This window comes from Zootoca vivipara, chromosome Z, assembly GCF_963506605.1.
Source record: "Zootoca vivipara chromosome Z, rZooViv1.1, whole genome shotgun sequence".
NCBI classification, from domain to species: domain Eukaryota; kingdom Metazoa; phylum Chordata; class Lepidosauria; order Squamata; family Lacertidae; genus Zootoca; species Zootoca vivipara.
In genome coordinates, this window is record NC_083294.1 from 10,483,523 (window position 1) to 10,504,225 (window position 20,703).

A 20,703-nucleotide genomic window follows, 5' to 3' on the forward strand; every position below is an offset into this window, starting at 1 on the left:
CTGAGATGCCTGGGAGGGAAGACTCAGAAAATACCATCTAGCAGAATGGAAAAAAGCTGGATACTAGTACAGCCAGAAATTATTTTGGAATGTATGCCCTAAATATTTTGAATAATTGTTACATACATAATTGACAGAGAATCGTGAGACACTCTTTTTCCTTTTCTTCTTATCTTGCTTTTTCTATGATTTTTTTTTAATTCTCGATTGCTCAATGTTAATTCTATTTACATGTATGTTTTGGTCTTTGCATTTGGGATGGATAAGCATGTACACATAAGGGAACCTGAGTGAGAGGGCAGGCCAGAGAGGTTTCCTCAGGGTGTGAGGCTGAGGGAAAAGGGAGAGGCTCCCAGGTGACAGCTGCAAGGGTTCACTCTTCTGTGTGTCAAATAAGAATCAAGGTATATGGGGACAGAGAGAAGTCCCTGATGTTCGTGCTCCAGAAATGAGAACTGGAACTCTCAGTTGGGTTGGATTCAAAGATTTGAAAAGACTGCGTGGCTTAGCGGTATTAGGTGTCTCAGCAGTGTGATAGGGTTGGGGTGACACCCAGGTCCAAATCCTCAGCCAGGAAGCTTACTGGGTGAATTTGAGCTAATCAGCACTCCGCAGCTTAACCTACCTTACAGGGTTGTTGGGGAAATACTATATGATGTATGTTTGTGTGCAGGTTGGGAGAGGAAACATGTATTCTACCTGAAATTTCTTAGAAAATTGCCAAGATAGAAGTACAATAAAATAAATAAATGAAAAGTGACTCCTTTGAATTGAGTAATAGGCAGGGAGGTGGTTTTTTTGGGGGGGGAAGGGGAGGAAGAATTAGATTTGGGTTTGCCTGTTGCAATGGCCCATGTGATGGGGAGGAGAAGGGCGCTCCACTACCCCAGCCCCACTTGTTATTCTTGGGGCAGTGAAAGGGGTCGCCTCAGGCCAGCTTCTTTGCTTTGCAAACTGGACATGTATGGGGTAGAGTGGTGCTGTTAAGTTGGACTTCAGGGCAGATGCTCAGGACCCAACTCAGCAATAAGAATAAGGTGTGTTGAGTGTGCTCGGCAGCAATGCTGGCTAAACACACCTCAGTCTGTCAAGTAATACACATTACCACCCAAAGCAAGGGAGCATAAACTTGGGCCCAGGGGCCAAATGCCGTCCTCCAGGCCTCTCTATCTGGCCCTTGGAATTCTCACGAGGCCACACCCCTTCTCCCCAGGCACACCCCTCATTGGCCCTGCTTTGCACCCCCCTTGAGTGATTTTGCCTGGCTGGAGTGTGTCCTTGAACTCTGATGGTGCCTCTTGCTTGCCAGGATGGAGGACAGCAAGGGTTGTGTTAGTTTATGTAGTCTACTGTACAAAGGTAAAACCTACATTTGTTGTTCTGCCTGCTATTGCCTTTCACCTTGCCCACTACTGTCATGTGGCACCTGGGACATTGCCCAGAAGGGAGTGCAGCTCTTGGTCTGGAAAAATATACTGGTAATCCCATTCCTGAGCTTTTACTGTATGAACAGACATTTGGTCACTGACTGTGTTTCTCCAGGCAGAGGGGGAAGAAGAAGCAGGGAAGATGGACGAGGTTATTCTTAAGGCTGCGTTGCCGCTGCCCGGACTCCAGCCGAGGTCCATCTGCTGCCTCATTAGGACGTAATGACCTCTCAACTTCTGAGAGAGGAATTGGTAAACAGGACCAGCGAGGCTGTCCTTCTCTGCGGCAGCTGGGAGCCTGCCAACGTCGCCACGGCAACCAAGAGGAGTTGGGTCAGCTAAAGTTACTTTGCGCTCCATGTGCGGAATAGCTTACATTTTTCAAGGTCTAAGCAGCTCCCAGAAATAGGGAGTCGGGGCGGCGGGTGCAAGGTTGGGTTGCGTTGACAGCACAGGCACAGGGGAAAAGAGGACATTTGATTCACTTGGGGTTGTGCCCAACTAAATTCTACTTGGAGTAGACCCATTGAAATGAATGGACATGGTCATTCCCCAATAAATCTATCAATAGATACAGACCTAACTTCTGGCCATCACTACATCTGAGCCATCCAGGCAAGGAAAACTAATACTGTACAGTATGTGTATTTCTTGTGTGCCAGGAGCTGTCCTATTTTCCTGTTCTGGATGTTGTGACCAGTTCTGCTCTTGGAATGGGTGCATGTTAAAAGTGGTTCAGGAGGAAGGTTGCTCTTTATCAATGGCAAGATAGCCAGGACTGCCATCGACTGTAACTTTTTAAAACTTGTGTTTGAGCTTGCTTTTTCCCTCCTGCTTCTTCCTCCTTTTTCCTCACATGCCATGTAGGGTCTGTCTCAGAACTGATTTATATAAGCCACACCGAGAGCCTTTATTTGGCCAGAGGCCAGAGTACCAATGCTGCAAATAAATAAAGGAGCAGAAAAAAGGAAGTATGACCAGAGCGATGAGAAAATCGTCTTTATTTCTTTCTTTGGCGATCACTCATAGCCGAGTAAGATTGTCTTCCATAAACACGATTTTAACAATGGGTCCATAAGTGACTGTGGAGGCTTAAAAGAACTTACCCCTTCGGAAGCGCAGGCGAACTTCTCCGAGATCATAAAAGGCACCCCTTCCATCGCTACAAGCACAAAGAAAGCACCATTAGCCATCATCACTCAATGCTGATGTGATTCACAGCACTATTTTTCAGCCAAGTCCCCAAAATCTACGTCTCTCTCACACTGTATTCATGTGTCAGTCTGTTCCATTCCCCTGACATTCCCCAGTTAATTTCCACATTACGTTTGAGCTTTCACGCGACGTAAAAGCCAGGTCCAGAAAACGTAAGAGAGTATAGTACACAATTAGCGCTTATTGCTGTGCTTTTTGATTCCAGAAAACAAATCTGTTTGCAGCCCCCTTAACCTGCAAAATTGAGGAGCACAACGAAAAAATTGTGTGAGGAGGGGTTATCTCCCGCTTGGACTACTGCAATGCGCTCTACGTGGGGCTACCTTTGAAGGTGACTCGGAAACTACAACTAATCCAGAATGCGGCAGCTAGACTGGTGACTGGGAGCGGCCGCCGAGACCACATAACACCGGTCCTGAAAGACCTACATTGGCTCCCAGTACGTTTCCGAGCACAATTCAAAGTGTTGGTGCTGACCTTTAAAGCCCTAAATGGCCTCCTGAAGGAGCGTCTCCACCCCCATCGTTCTGCCCGGACACTGAGGTCCAGCACCGAGGGCCTTCTGGCGGTTCCCTCGTTGCGAGAAGCCAAGTTGCAGGGAACCAGGCAGAGGGCCTTCTCGGTGGTGGCGCCTGCCCTGTGGAACGTTCTCCCAACAGATGTCAAAGAGGAAAACAACTACCAGACTTTTAGAAGACATCTGAAGGCAGCCCTGTTCAGGGAGGCTTTTAATGTTTAATAGATTACTGTGTTTTATTTTTCTGTTGGAAGCCGCCCAGAATGGCTGGGGAAACACAGCCAGATGGGCGGGGTATAAATAAATAAATAATTATAATTATAAACTAGCATTCAGCTATTTCCTGCTATTTTCATGGAGGGATCATGGGGCAACAGAAGCACGTATGTGTGGAAAGGGGTGGGGAAGCAGTGACATTGTTCAATTACACTCTTTGTGTCACACCACACCCACTGGTGGGAGTGAAATTTAGTGTGGAATGTTGATATTTTGGTCAAAAAGCTACAGTTCCGTAGCATAGCAGCCTCTACTCACAGCACAACCATTACACTCAAGCTGGTCTTGTCTACATAAGTTTTTGACATGCCCTCCAAATAATGTTACTTTGGGATTTCCTACTGAAAACATCTCTCCCTCCCCACCTCTCAGCCTCATTCTGCCTGGGCTTGGATTAGAGATGAGGGAGAAATTCAATTCAGTTTTCATTTAAGTTCAGTTTTCCTCCCTATTTTGCGCTGTCTGAAGCCATGCATCAAGGGAAACACAGCTATCCTTCAGAATTCACACTCCCCCCCGCCAAAGAATGCACACAATGCTTTAGATAAAACAGTTTTGCAAAAAAGCATGTCTGTTGGGCAAGATTGTGAGGGGGGGAAAGCATACACATTATGAGAAATTCATGTTAAAATGCTGATGAACTTTCATGAGGATTTTTTAAAAAATCACATTTATTTTATGTATGTGGAATGCATGGCAGAGTGCATACGGGTTTCTGCTCCATTTCCCATCCTTGGACTGAAGACATTAATTTCAGGAAGGTGGCCGTTTCATTTGCCTTCCGATTATACCCCAGGACTTATTTCTTCTATGACGTCTATGGCTCATAAGTAACAGCAAGGAGCTATAAACAGCAGAAGCTACTGGATCTGTGTGCAGTTCCCTCATGTGGTGAACTACTGAATGACAGCTTCTCAGTCGAGATACATTTCATGAGCTGGATTTCAGCCATCCACCTGAGCTGGTCACTGGATCCTTGTAAGCAGGAAGGGGAGTACATAGGACTTCCTGTATAAGCAGGGACTTGCTTGAGCAAGAGGCCTTCTGAACTCAGGTGTGTTCCTCAGGTGTGGTTTCTCACTGTCACTGCCTTGCACCTGCCTTGCCTCTCTCTCATTTTTGCTTTGTTGATATACTGAATTGTTCATTAAATTTTCAGGCATAAACCATAATATGAGCTCAAGTACAGTACTTCTTCATACTGGAGCTAGGACATAGAGAACAACTACCAGTAAGTGTGTAGAAAATACTGAGCATAGAACAATAGCCTGGCAAAATAGCCTGTTTGTTTATTTAATTGCATTTACGGCCCACCCTTACTCTCCAAAGAACTCAGAGTGGTGCACAAGTCGTCGTCCCCCCACATTTAATGCCCACAACAACCCTGTGAGGTAGGTTAGGAAGAGCGGCAGAGACTAGGTCACTCAGTGAGCTTCATGGAGGAGTGAGGATTTGAACTCTTTGCCTCCCACAACCTAGTCCAACCCTCTAACCACTACACCATACTAGATCCCCAAACCTACTCTTTGAATTTAGAAGCTTTGGAGAAGACAGGAAGCACCCAAATATTTATAAAAAATTAGATTCAGGTTCAGAGCCCATCTGCTATGGGGCTCATGGGGAGATTTTGCACAGGGTTGTTGTGAGGATTAACTGAAGAGTGTCCTGAGCTCCTTCAAGGAAGGAGAAAGGCTACGAAAGGCACCAATGCCATGTGTGGAGAAACCCACAGCAGATGAAAAGGGGAGAAAATATATGCCGAAACGGCTCAGCGCTACAATGTGGATTTGCCCAAGCAGATGAGCTTCCGCAGAGCTGTAATTAAGGAAACCTGCAATTAAGCAGATGCCCTTTATCAGAACGGCTGTGCTTTTTTAAAATAAAAAAATAAGAATGTCAAGACGCACAATGCAAACTGTTATTAATGCTGCTGTGTCAAAAGAGAAGTGAGCACGGAGTTGCAAAAATCAGTCTTGTCAAGGTCTGTCATCAAGAGATTATTTGTGAAGTCTATGCTTTGGAAAGTATCAAGGTGGGTGGACGGGAAAAAGAGAGACCGGAGAGATGGACATGTTCCATGGCTGCTCCTTAGGGAGAGAGTACTGGCAAACTATTGCCATGACCCATTTACCACAGTCAGTGTGGGAAGCTCACTTCCCAATAACCAGCAATATCTTCTGCTGCTTGCCCCATATTTCTTGCTAGGGATCTTAAACTAGAGACTCCAGATTCAAATGTACTTTTGAGAAGGGCTGTAGCTCTATGAGCACCTACCATGACGCACAGAAAGTCTCAGGTTCAATTTCTAGTGTCTCCTGGTATGGCAGGGAGAGGACCTTGTCTGAAATCCTGGAGAGCGACAGCCAGTCGGTGTAAACAATACTGAGCTAGATATATCAATGGTTTGACTCAGAGAAGGCAATGTTGAATGTTCTCATGTTCTTCTTTCCTTGTCAGCCCATGCTGGAGGAGGAAGCTGCTAACTTGCTCTCTGGTGCCCCAGTTGCTGAAGATCAAAAGGTGGCATTACATTTATCAGCACAATAGGGGACAGATGAGATGAGGGGCCAGAAGGGTTCCAACTTGGCCCTATGAAGCTGCTGGACTTGGCCTTACTCTTGGCTCTGATTTGTCCCTGCTTCCTGATTTGCCATTCAACCCTGACTTGCTCTTAGGCTCCTGGCTTACCATGGACCAGCTCTGACATGTTAAAAATACATCATAATGTATTAGCTAAGGTCTTATTTGCAGTGTTCTATTTCTACATTGTTTTGTTAAGAGGGCTGACACTTTGGAGAAGATGGGCTATGAATACAATTGTATCTGAAAGCGCATTGTCACACTTTTTCCAGGCACTGACGCATTATGTACTCTAATGCGCCTGCTCTTCTTCTGTGTGCATCATATCCCTCTGCTTCAACCTCAAATTGTCAAACCGGCAATTCATCTCCCTCCAGAATAGCTATATTTTTAGCAAAGGCTACCAACAGTACCCCAAATTTAAACACACCGATGAACTCCCATTGGTCACATTGGCTAAATATACTGAGTTGCAGGAGGAAAGAGAGTTTCAGCTGAAACAGAACAACATTTCCATGAATAATAAGCACTTGTTCTCTCAAAAGGAAAAAAACAAACAATGGGATCAGAAACAGGAGGAATTCTAACTACTAATTGCTGTTATTATCTCCTATGTATATACATATCTGCAGCATTTCATGGTGATTATGAAAACGCGTCCAATTGTTTCTTTTGACTCATTCAAAGATCAGGTGGGGTTTTTTTCAAATCAATGTTAATAAAGAACTTTCTGGAACAAAGAATGTGACAAGCTCAAGAAAAATTATCTAAAAGTGGGTGAGGGGGAAAAGGTATGCTAAATATAGCTGTCAGGAGCTGTGGGGCTAGAGTAAGGACTGCTGAATTTTTGCTTATGGAAGTTTTAATGGGGTTGAAACTTACATAATAACACCAGTTCATGCACCTGTTTTGCATTTTTTCTGTTGCCTCCCCACTTTCATTTACAATATACACACAATGTGTGTGTGCGTGTGTCTATCTCATGTCTTGATGAGGCAATTCCAGACAACCAGGGATCACATGGATCATGTAATGATATTCATTCATTTGTTTATTATGGTTATAGACCAGCTCGAAAGGCACATCTAGGACAGCTTTCACAAGAATAAAATATGCATTTAAAACAATATACAGCAAACAGCTTAAGAATTAAAATTAAGTTAAACCCATAGACACATGAGAACCTAAAATTTAAAGTTTGAGGTACCATACAGATTGGCCCTATCATCCTGGAGGCTCACTTCAACTGTTTTCCCAGCAGACTAATTTGTTCTGGGAGGGTGGTCCGCGCCTACAAATCTGCACGCAGAATCTGGCGACCATCCAGGCCGTCTTTTGATCTTTGCCTAAGAGGAGAGCATTAAGTTTAGGCTTATCTGGAAGTGTAATACAGTAATATTATAAAATCATGCTGCTAATTCAATTTTGAAAACCAGAATAAGGGTCCTCAAACTAAAACCTATTTTCCCCTCCACAGGGCAGCATAGCTAACCGGAATTGGCTAGGTGATGTCACAAAGCCAAATCAGAGTGAGTGCAATGCCTCCTCTCTTCACCCTAGAGAGGTGTTCTCTCTTCACTCTAAAGAAGTATTCTCATCTCCATTTTGCAGCCTTTCCAAATGAATAATCACCAAAGCAGATGAGAAATAAGGGGACATTTCCCCTAAGCCATAGGTAGAACCAGGAACTGTTGGATCACTGATAAGCTGTCCCTCAGAATGAGTCACTTTGAGCTGCAGATGTGAGAGCTGCCAGGATGACAGAGTCTCCAGAGTGGCTCCAGCCAGCCTAACAGTCCACTATTCTCTCCCCACCCAACTACAAAAAGTATCTGGCTCAGCACTGAACTTTTCTTGCCAGGGTGCTACTTCCTCTAGTTCTTGTTCCTTCACCTGTTGGATGCCCTCCTCAAACCCAAGTCCTAGGAACTCAGGCTTCATGCTCCATCAACCCAGTAACAGCAAGGTACAATCCAGCAGAAGTTGAGACACATATCAACTCCACTGAACATATGGCAATGAGAACAAATTTTATACAACTGAGGGAAGTGATAACGCTTTCCCCAGACTTAATATGTGCAGTAGGGGCTACGTATTTTAAAAGAAAATACTGCCTGCATAAACACTCCCATGTCTTTGATGGCATAGAATGCTATGTATATTTGGGCTAGGGACAGACCCTCCTTGCTGCCACCTCAACTTTGTTGAAAATAAAGGAGCTGAATCTTCTGGAAACATAGGAAGCTATCTTATACTGAGTCAGATCACTTGTTCCATCCAGCTCAGTACTGCCTATAGTACACTGACTGGCAGCAGCTGTCCATGATTTCAGCACTACCTGAAGATGCCAGGGATTGAACCTGGACCTCCTGCATGCAATGCAGATGCTCTACCACTAAGCGACAGCCCCTTCTGTGCCCCCTTTTCTGCAGAGCTGGAGCATGGTTTGAGGCAAATGTAAATACCTCATTCTTTTTTTGAGTGCTTCAGCAGTCAGCCTCACAGATAAGGCCGAAAAGAGCCTGCTCCATGTCATTATTTATGCAAATAATTAATTACGCCTGTTTCCGTCAAGCGGTTTGTCACGACACATTAATGACTTGATAGACTCCCGTGAACTAGAGAACACTGGGGGGGGGGGGGAACAGCCCCGCGCGCCTTCATCGTCATTTAATTTAAAAATGATCCTGTGTGAAATTATCTCGTCATGAGTGATGGAAGCATAAAGATCAGACTCAGCAAAGCTGCTTTTGGATCATTGCTTTATTAATGGGGACATAAGGGAAGTGAAAAATGCTGGCATTGTCAGACTTAGGCTCTCCTGAAGAAGCAAGTTGGACCTTTGCTATGTTGCAGGACGCGCCAGCACAGCACGGGGAGATGGAAAAGCCAAGGGAAGCCAGAGACCCAATGCATCGAGTGGGCATTCTGCTTTTCTGTCTACACCAGGCACCCCCAAACTGCGGCTCTCCAGATGTTTTGGCCTACAACTCCCATGATCCCTAGCAGCAGGACCAGTGGTCAGGGAAGATGGGAATTGTAATCCATTACATCTGGAGGGCCGAAGTTTGGGGATGCCTGGTCTACACTTTAAGATCTACTTTGCGGTGCTGTTGCTGCAATTATCATAGCCACTGTCCAGCACTGTGGTTGCTTTTGGAGTCAGCCTAAAACCACAAATAATGCTGCTGTCAAGACAATCTAGAACCTTGACAGCAGCACATAATGCTGCTGTCAAGACAATCTAGAACCTGAGGCCCAGAGCCTACAACTCCAATCAACTTTTGTTTTCATTGGTGGCCTATTTCTGGAGTAGGGGAACCCTTTTCAACTTGAGGGCCACACTCCCTTTTGGCAGCTTTCTGAGGGCCATATTCCAGTGGGCCATACTCCAGAGGCAAAAGTGGGCACAGCAAAGAATGTAAAATTTACCTTTGTACAATAGGGGAGCTTCTCTCTACCCTCCATCTAGGTAAACAAGAGGCACTATCAGACTTCACCAGCACATTCCAACCATGTGGTGTGGAGGGCCAGTGAGGAGTGCGGCCTGTGGAGAGTTCTGAGGTCTAGAGGGCCACATGTGGCCCCTGTCTGAGTCCAGCCTATTTGTTTTTGGGCTTGACTTAAAATACTGAAGAGAGTCATTCAAAGCCCTAAGTGGCTTGGGAACAGGATACCCTTGTGCATTGCGTACTTCCTTTGAGATAAGCCTCAGAGGACCTGTTTTGTGGTCCATCCATAGCATGAGACTCAGACAGACTTGATGAAGGCTGAGTTCCCCTGCCTCATTGTATGCTTTATTGCAAAGTTTTATTACTTAAGTTACAGAGCCACCATGTCTCTCAGTACCTACTGCTGAGGAGCATAAATGTGGAGCTTTTACCTTCAGGACTTGTCTGAGGGCTTCCAGAGACATCTGCTTAGCTACCGTTAAAAGCAGGAAGCCGGACCCTTCACATGATCTAGCAGGGAGCTTCTTACATCCTTCTAAATCCTTCTAATAGTAACTCAGTTGCTGAGTGCAAAGGATTGCAAACAGAATGAAACCTCTTAGGCTATGTACACACCATACATTTAAAGCGTCCAGCTCCTCAAGAAACCTGGGAACTGTTATTTATTAAAGGTGCTGGGAATTGTAGATGTGTACAGGCAAACTGCTGTTCTCAGGATTCTTAGAGTCTATGTGCTTTAAATGAATAGTTTTTAATGGAACCTCAGAAACAAGGGGGTATCAGAATGGTCAGGGGAACTCCACATTTAATAGAAGTACCAAAAAAGATAAACATTTAAGGATCCATCCCATGCCCGCATACCCCTTAATGATGCAACTGCTTTTAGATGTTTTTAATTGAAATTGTTTATAGGACAATTTTCCTTTGCTTTTAAATTGTGAATCTGTTTGCCTCCCTGGGCTCCTTATGAAGGAAAGGGTGGGATATAAAACAAACAAACAAATAATAGTAATAAGTTAGTCTGCTGTTCTATTATGCTGCATTTTACTTTTACGGCAAGCTTTGAGACTTATTTTTAAATAAAAGTAGGGTGCAAATAATGAACTATACAAAAGGAGAATGGAACACTGGCTATGGGGTGGCAAAAATGAATGAAACAGGCGAACTCTCCAACTCAACAGAACACCGTGAGAAGACAAACAGGCTGCTTTTGCATGGCAAAGACATACTGCAGTTTATTTTGCGGGTTGGACCTGCCATCTGTTGTCATACACTTAGCAGAGGCTGCCTTGCCATCCTGCTTCCAAGAGGATTAGCCCAAACCAGCTGGGTTCCAGGAGTCCCACACATCCAGACAACTATTCTTCAAAGCATCCAGGACGGGATCCTCCCAAAGGATGAGTGGGGGAATTTGCCTGTGTTCATTCAGAAATCTATTCCATCCCATTTCCGCATCAATCTGTAATATTTTGCTTGTTTTTAAATTTGCAGAAAAATATGGGCTGTATCCAACTAGATTCTACAGATAAAAGACATAATGAAATTAACAGATCTAAGTGAGTCGTGTCCATTATTCTCAATGGGTCTACACTGAGTAGGAGTAGCACTGTCTAAAACACTTCATGCATAGGGTGGGGTGGGGATTCACCTAATGAACCCCATCAGCAGAAGCACTCCTGTGTAATGGAGCTTCCCCTCTTCTTCCCCCGCCGTGTCCCCTAAAATGTTCTGTCTAGTAAGCTGATTATTGTTTAAAAGCCATCAATGAAAATTCACCAGTGTTTTAGTGCAGCCCTATTGTATATTAGTAATTTTAACTCATGTTCACATTTTTGCAAAGCGATTTCCATTAATATAATGCTTTTTGCATGTTAATTTTACCGATACATACGTTTTTATGGACACTTCCTCACAGTATACAGGCAACTACCCATTTGCGTGCCATTTGAGAAAAGTCTGATGCGCACACAGTTTTCAGCTTCAGAAGGGGACAGAACAGGGCGAGGGTGGAACGGCATGGGCTTATATGTGTCCCACGAACATGTGCAGTGCCTTGGAAAGCAGCTCCCATGGAAATGGGGAGTTGCCTGTATGCGTTTTTTGTACATGTGACATGGCTGGAGAACACCGCAAAATTCAGAGAACTTGTCACCTGCCCCTACAAGGCATGCCTTCTTAAATCTGTAAGAAATCAATCTTTTAGCGTGGCAGCCCCACCCCCTTCAGAACTTCCTGCCTATCGACATCAGGAAGGCACCTTTACTGTACACTCTTTGATGCCCACTAAATTGTTTTTTTGTTTAGACAAGCCTATCTGGCAATGTGCTGACATTTGTTTTAATCTGCTTTTAGCTTATAGTTGATTTAGGGTTGCCATATTTCAAAAAAATGAAAATCTGGACACAAAAGCCTTCCCTCCCAAAAAAATCTTTAAGAAAAGAAAAGGTTTGGAGCGATTTTTAAAGGAAATTCACCAAAAAGATGCCCGGGTTTCCCCAGACATTTTAACTGATTTTTTTGAAAATTCCGCCCAGATGCCACTTTTTGATGGACAAATCCTGGCTATGTCCGGGAAATTCTGGACGTATGGCAGCCCTAGTTGATTTTAATTATTTTCTGAATATTTTAAATAGCTGTCTAACCAACACTTTGAATTGTGCTGTTTTAAAATACTGTATAGTGTTGGTGCTGACCTTTAGAACCCTAAATGACCTTGGCCCTGTATGCCTCAAGGACTGTCTCCACCCCCATTGTTCTGCCTGAACACACAGGTCCAACCCTGAAGGCTTTCTGGTGGTTTCCTCACTGTGAGAAGTGAACTTACAGGGAATCAGATAGAGGACCTTCTCAGTAGTCACGACCACCCTGTGGAATGTCCTCACATCAGATATCAAGGAGATAAATAACTATACAACCTTCAGAAGACACCTGAAGGCAGTCCTGCATTGGGAAGTTTTTAATGCTTGATTTTCATAGTATATTTTTATACGTGTTGGAAGTCGCCCAGAGTGGCTAGGGCAACCCAGCCAGATGTGAGGGGTATAAATAAATTGTTGTTGTTGTTGTTGATTGTGGTCTTTTAACGGTGGTGCCAGCACATGCAAAGACACCCCCCCCCAAATTACATGTGGCAATAGCTACATGCCATGCTTCCATATCACTGAAATTAAATTTATATTTATTCATTTAATGAGTTCCTTCAACCTCCTTAAACAGGCATCTTTAGCATGCAGTTCCATTCTGAAGAGATAAAAGAGATAGCAATTAGGTTGAGAGTGATTTAAAAACATTTGGGGGGGTCTTTTGGGGGGAAGGGAATCAGAATCATTAGGGCAGCAATGCTATTTCTATTAGGTATGTTTTATTTGCATATGCAAATTCCGTCAAAATAGGATGCCCCCATTAATGTAATTGCTAATTGCATAATAGCCACCAATCTCCATATAGATCAAATGCCCAAGCCTTGTAGCTATTAGGAAAATGGTGCTCTGTAATTAAGATTGTCCTAATTTCCAGATGCCAATTAACTATATAATTATTAGGCCCCTTTCACTAACACAAAATTAAGGATTTTCACCCATATTAGTAAAAGGTTTACTTAAAGAGGAACTACCAGACAAAACAGGTCCCTAGGAAACCCATCACTGTTTCAAAATTCAGTAGGTAAATATGCTTATAACTTATTCATTCAAAGGCAACTTAAGAATGATTATTCAATTATTTTGTTCAAAATCCACCAAGAGGGCATTGATTACTTCCATTTTGTTAATTCCCTTGCAAGGTAGGCTAGGCTGGGAGAGAGTGTCTGACCCATGCTCACCTAATGGGCTTCATGGCTGCTTGGGAATTTGAACCTTGGGTCTCCCAGATCCTAGTCCAACATTCTAACTACTACACCATATTGGCTTTCCTCTAGGAACAACTGCATCTGATATTAGCATTAGGAGAGGTCCTCTTTTTCATGAAGCAAGATCAATGGGGAAGTGGGAAGAATCCCCATTTATTTAAATAATTGGTGTCTCAACTTTCTGCCCAAAGCAGTTAAAGATGGCTTAATAAAAACCCTGTCGGCATAAAAAGGGGGGGAGAGAATAGAAGTACAATACTGTGTGGAAAGAACAGATAACAGCATCTGTTAACAAACTCAGCAGTCAGGAAGCCCTTGATAGACAATATTGAGCAGGCAAGCCAAGTATGAACTTGCATACACCACAACTAAACTAAAGCTGAAACAGAACTCATTACCAGAAGTTTGAATGAACCAAAGAAGACTTCCAGCTTATCTACACTATACATTTATAGCTGTATCACACCACTTTAAACAGTCATGGCTTCCCCCAAAGAATCCTGGGAAATGTAGCTCATTAAGGGTGCCAAGAGTTGTTATGAGATCCTTGTTCCCTCCACAGACCTACAATTTCCAGAGTGGTTTAACAACCATTCTCTTTCCCCAGGGGACTCTTGAGTGCAACAGCATTCTCCTCATCCCCAGTTCCCAACTAGTATTCAGAGGCATACTGCTTCCAACAGGAGGGAGAACACCGCTATCATAGCTTGTAGCCATTGGACAGCCTTGTCCTCCATGAATTTGTCTAATCCTCCAGTGTGGTGAGCCAGTGTGGTGTAGTGGTTAAGAGCAGTGGACTCGTAATCTGGTGAACTGGGTTTGATTCCCTGCTCCTCCACATGCAGCTGCTGGGTGACCTTGGGCTAGTCACACTTCTCTGAAGTCTCTCAGCCCCACTCACCTCACAGAGTGTTTGTTGTGGGGGAGGAAGGGAAAGGAGAATGTTAGCCGCTTTGAGACTCCTTCGGGTAGTGATAAAGCGGGATATCAAATCCAAACTCCTCCTTCTCCTCCTCTTCTTCTTTACAGCTGGTGGCCATCACTAAATCGTGTGGGTAAGCTCTGGAAGGCCTCTGGTTATCCCTCTTGTACAGCCCCCCCAAATCCCCACTGAATTCTAGGGAGGGTTACATCATAATCCTTGGACATCCACAAGGCAAGGTTATTAGACCCCAAGAATGGATCCAGCAAAAGCCTTTGGGGTGCGTGGGAGAGAAGAATCACAATAAACCCAACAATCAAAACTGTTCTTTTCTTTAAAGTTCTCCACTAGAAATAGCAGGAAAAGGGATTACCGAAAGCCCATTTAATGGAATCACAGCCACTGCTCCAAGCCAGCATCCCGCTCCTTTAAATCACCAGATGCCTTACTCAGAGGTGTGCGGCTCTGGAGGTCACCTGACCCTGCTTGGGCATATAAAAGAGCCACTTTGATATCCTGCTGGCCCTGAGAGCTCTCCAAGTCCTGTAAGCTTGACAGGTTCCCGTTATCTGCTCCTCACTGTTGTGGATTGCCTTCTACTTTGGGTCAGCTTCCTTGGACCCTGTCTATCACACTGCCAGCTTTCGGTCCAACTAGATTATGACAGACAGCAGACATTTGTGAGAGATAAAAACAAAAGCAACATCAGCAATACAAGGAAAGCTATCAAGACGACTCTCAAAGGAATCTGAGAACAAGTGCATGCCTGTGTTCCTAAGTCCCTCCCCCCCACTGGAAATGACAGCAAATTTAAGCTGGCACCTATGCCCTGTGACTAATGAGAGCTACCTGCTTGAGAACAGAAGGCCAGGCAGCCAGGTAAGGCACTCTTGGCAGGAATCTACCTGGGCCACACGGCATTCATCATCTGCTAAACCAATCCACCAGCTCTAACCACCATTTGTCATTAATTGCGCTAATCAGCAAACCATTACTCTCTTGATGACAATGCAACACTTATTAGCTAGTTATGGGGATGGAGGTGGGGGGAGGAAAGGGGATTTCTAGCCCCCCTCCAATGTGTATCTTAAACATGAGTCCATAGGGAAGAAATGTCCAATTATGAAAATAAGAAATTTGCTATCATCTCCTACTAACAAACCACCTGAGTAGCTTGAAACATCACTGAAGCTGGAAGACATAAACAAGAACAATCTCATAACAATGTAAGTAAGAGGTGAACGAAATAGCAGCTGGATAGAAGACCGTTGTTTAAGAAATGATTTGAGGAATTCGAGAATGAGAAAACAATAGGAAAGGTTTTAAGATCATAATCATACGAACTGGACTGCATCAAATGCTCTCTCTCTGTTCAATTTCTGGAGCAGAAGTGATACTTCCAGCATGTGAGAAATATTTTCTGAGAAAATTCTTGATTGAGAGAATAGTAACTTTTTCCACTCCTATTTAGTGTTGTTCTGCTATCTTCTCCATTGTTGCTTTGGTGTTGTTCGAAAACTGAGGTTCCACTGTACATTCGTTGTACTTTTCTTGCTAGCCTTTTTCTTTTCTTTGCACAAAGTTGGACCATTTTCATCCCTTTTCTACTTACGGAATTCACTGCTGCAAGATGGGGGTGATGATCATTAGCTTAGATGACTTTAAAATGAAACCGGAAGAATTTGTGGAAGGAGGAGGCGGACAGAGCTATCAATGTTTAGGGAAGGGCCATAAGCTCAGTGGGAGAGCTTCTGTTTTGCATGCAGAAAGGCCCAGGTTCAATCCCCGGCATCTCCAGCTAGGGTAGGGAGAAATTCCTGCCTGAAAGCCTGGGGAACCACTGCCAATCAGTGTAGACAATACTGTACTAGATGGACCAAGGGTCCAACTCAGTAAAAGGCAGCTTCCTATACTCTTTTGGTCATGGTCTTCCACATCCAGGATTAGAACGCCTCTGAATACCAGTTGCTACAAGAAAGGAGGGCTGTTGCTTCGATGTTCTGATTGGGAATTTCCCAGATGCCTCCAGTTGGCCACGGGGAGTGGTGGCAAGGAGGAAAGCTGGCCTAGATCAGGGGTTCCCAACAAAATTTTCTCAAGGACACCTCATCGAGCCGCTATTGTGACAAGGACCCCCATTAATTCCTAATCCTAAAATTAAAAAGTGAGAGCCAAATTAAGAGTCTTTTTATATTTTATATTTATACGTTTTTTACAGTTCTTCCTCTTCATCTGTAGGCCTTTGTCGTTTTAACGAACCACTTTTTAACCAACGGTCCATTTTTAACTACGCGAACTGTAGCTTCCGCGAAAAACAACGCTTTGTTTACAAACACTACTGTTTTGCAAAGAGGCAGCACGTGCTAGGGTGGAGGGAGGGGAATGGAGAAGACAGGGTACCTGCGCAGTAGCGCACAAATGAAGCCGACACGCGCAAAGCATCTTGGGGAGGTGAGCGTTAGTAGAATGCGCGCGCTGCCTCTTTGCAAAACAGTAGTGTTTGTAAAGCGCCACCTAACGGCATACAGCAGAACTACTGCCTCTATCTAATTCTAGTTTTGCGCTAGACTCTGCTCATGCAGGAAGCGGCCAAAACAAAAAAATCTGTTATCATACGAAATATATTTAATATATTTTTTATTCTAATAGCATCTTGCGGACCCCTCTGGCATAGCTCGCGGACCCCTGGGGGTCCCCAGACCACCTGTTGGGAACCACTGGCCTAGATGAACCTTTATAGATAACTGTCTTGCTGGATCAGACTCGTCTCACAAAGGAACAGGGAAGATGAGTTTGGAATGCCAGCAGTCACCATGAGGACTGGAAACATGTTGCAGGTGAAGGACACCCGTGTGGCTTGCCAAATGGTGGAGGGATTCAACCCTTTAAATCAACTGAGCAAAGCTATGGGGTTAGGAATAGAGTTGCACTGGGAGGCTTTGCTTCAATGGCAACTCTAGAGTTGTCCGCTGCCTTGCCATTTCCAAGTTGTTTTGTGCAGCCACAAACTCTTCATACACATTAAGATCCTTAAAATTAGGTAGTAAGAGCTCATTAATATTGCCCAAGTAAATGGGCCTATTAAACCATCTTTAAGCAATATTGAAACATAAATCTCCTTAAACTATATTTAATGACTGTACTTAAGATACATTATATGTGACTCTTAATGAAACATTAGATAGCGTTTTGGAGATGAAAATGAGAAAATCCATACAACGTCCATCCGGTTAACACACCCGAAAGCTACAGTCATGAAATGCATTACAACCAAATGATTACTTCATTAGGACAAATATTTTTCTAATCATTCCTGATTTATATTATTAGAGCTATAGATATTTTGATAATGTGTTAGGAAAGCCTCCCAGTGGCCTACAATATTTATGTATTTTAACACATATCTACTATGCACCTTAAAAAAATTAATTAATTAATAACTTTGGAATCTTTAGCAATTGTTTAATGTTGGTATGGCTGGACATTTGGGGTTTGGGAGTAGGTCCACTGAAAATAATGGACCTATGTTAGCCATGTCTAGTAGTGCAGTGGCAAATTCAGAAGTGCAGGGTCCCTTCATGATAGTCATAGCCATGCCCTCTCACAGCCGTGTCCCTTTCTAAGATTATACAATAATCCTATCATTATACAAAATTATTATTTAGGGATGCATTGCAATGGCCAATGTAGTTCTCCATGTATCGCTTTTCAGCCAGATCTACTATTTTCTGTGCACACATATGGGCACAGAACTGGCACATAATTCTCTTGAAAATGAAGCACCTTTTGTTTTCCATGCTCCTAATATATGTATATTTGTGTGCATGTGCGCAAATAAATACACCAATAATATCGCATTCCCCACTATGTTTTTAGCTGTTTCTATTTTTGCTGCAAGCTGCCTTGAGCACCTGTCAGGGAAAAACACAGAATATAATAACAACTACTCATGGATGTTCTTCCTGCACGTCTTCTCCTATGGGCCAATTCTCAGTGGGCAATGCACCTCCTTTTACACTGTTTGGCTCCGATCAGCCCTAAGGGTGAGAACAATTCCTAGTGGCTAAACAGCTCCCCTTTCATACTGACTAATGTAGACACAAGGAAAGTGTTTTTACAAACATAACCAATTATCATTCTCCATCCAGCTTCTCTTGAACTGAAACTTTCATTACCAACCATGCATACGTTTTGCATGTGGATGGTCCCCAGATTCAATACCCAGAAACTCTGGTTAAAAGGAAATGGTTAGCAAGTGATGGGAAAGACTGAAACCTTGGTGTGACAGCGATAGATAGACAGCATTGTACAAGACCGTAGCATAAAAAGGATGGAGATCTGAGGCCTTCCACAAGGTGTTGGACTCCCGTCAGTCCCAGCCAGCACTGCCAATGGTCCAACTCAGAGATGATGGGATTTAGTCAGCAACAGCTGCAGGGTCCCTGATTCTCCACCCCTATGTTATAGTCTTCAGAATGGAGTCCTTCAAGAGGTGAAATAATAAAGGATGGAAAAAGTGATGTATTCCATATGGAACCATATGCCATATACTGACATATCAAGCTCAGAATAGTCTCCAATAGCTCTTCGGGGTTTCAGGCAGAACTTTCTCCCAGTCCTACCTGGAGACACTGGGGAATGAACTTAGTAGCTTTTGCATGCTAGGCAGATGCTCTACCAGTGACCTTCAGACTTTCTCTAACTCCCATCAGCCCCAACCAGCATGGCCAATGGATAGAGATAAGGGGACTTGGGAGACCAACAACATCCATAGAGCTAATGGTTTCCTATACCCACAGTGTAAGCTCATATATTCTCAACTGGGACTTCCCACAACCACATTTGCACACACATAGCATGAGGTGGGGGAGCTTTTTAAAGAGATTGAATTACAGCCACCACTCTCTACTACAAAATGCCTTTTCAATTACAAATAGGGGACCATTGAGATATCCGAATTAGACGAGCCATGAAGGAGGATGGCGATGACACCTGTCAACAGGACACAGCCCGTGCCAGTGATCTAAAAATTTAAATACAATTTGCCACCCTGATCATTAAAAGAAAATCATTCTTGATGAGAGGAAAGCAGTCACAACAAGGTTATTTCATTTGTTCTGCACATGGATCCGCTCACCAAAAACGAAGAGAACAATTCCTTTGCATTTTATCTAAGTGCACAAATTATGCATTATGCATTTTTCATCAGCCATAGGCTTCTCTCTCTCTCTAGAAAAGCTGTGTGTGTGTGTGTGTGTGTGTGTGTGTGAGTGTGATATTGTAATGAACAATAGCGAATGTGTTATATTATTCTTTATCAAGCCTCCAAGTGGAAAAAGAAAAAAGATCTCTCTGTTACATTATAATAGCTGTTGGCCAATGTAATTCAGTAGATTAAATTCAACTGAATGTGTGTGTGTGTTTTAACACACCATAAAACAGCACGATAAGGCGGCTATAATTTTTTAAAAATTTTTACTCCGAACTCCATCACACACATCATATACAAGCACCAAAAGAGGGGGTGAAAAAAACTGTGTGAAAAGTAATTTTGCATAATCAGTACACGCCATCTGGAACAATTAAACGATTTCTATAGAACTATGAGGATCAGTCATATCTGCTTATTAAAGATCAGAAATTATACAAGTAATAAATCCTCGAAAAAACTAAGCGTGCTCTCGCCTGTCAACGCTATTTTAACTTCAAATACTGAAGAATGCTTGATAAGGCTGAAAAGAGGAGATTAATATATGCAAATTACATTGAGCATTTAAAATCCCCTGCAACTGTCTCCCGTTCTCCTGTCCCTTATTGCCGCATTTATGTTTTATTCATTCATTCACCCAACTCACCTGTCACTTCATAAGCTATAATATTATGGGGGTATTATTAAACAGCATAAAGCCCCCGCTTTAATTGGAAAGCTTCATTGCATTTTCCAATTATTTGGACTAAATTAAAAGCAGATGTACATAGTTTAATAAGGAGTCTAATATCAGTTCCGGGAAATCAAAATTCATTGTCATTACTGCACCGCGATACTTTTTGCAAACTGTACTCCATTTTCGGGGAGGTGTCTCCCCCCACCCCCCACTCAAGGAAATCTCTGTCGGCAATCGGTTAATTGTCATTCCTTTAATAACTGTTTAAATATCCAAACGCTGCAGCAGCTTCCTATTAAAAAAATTAAAACGGCGGGGCATGTACAAGCAAAACAAATAGACTGCAGATTCCTGATAAAGGCAGGCGACTCTTACCACAACTAGTACATGATGCGCATAAGCATGTATGAAATGTATTGGAAGAATGGGATGCTGAAACTTGAAGCAGTTCCTGGCTGAGAATCAACTAAATTGAATTCGAAATCGACACTCCTCACCTTTCGGTCTTCTTCATGTGTTCAGCCTGAATACATGAGGGTAAAGGTATACAGGCAGGCAGGGGTACATATGTACACAAACTCC

The 20,703-nt window shown here is 43.3% G+C and overlaps 1 protein-coding gene across 5 annotated transcripts in view; it reads right to left on the reverse strand.

Moving 5' to 3' along the window:
- MVB12B (multivesicular body subunit 12B) overlaps positions 1-20,703 on the reverse strand; it is a 91,456-nt gene that overhangs the window by 15,544 nt on the left and 55,209 nt on the right. For 4 of the 5 annotated variants that reach the window (XM_035113350.2, XM_035113349.2, XM_035113348.2 and 1 more), the window contains exon 8: positions 2,534-2,589. In XM_035113350.2, the coding sequence (XP_034969241.1) occupies positions 2,534-2,589 (56 nt within the window). The other variant, XM_060270302.1, reaches the window with a different exon arrangement.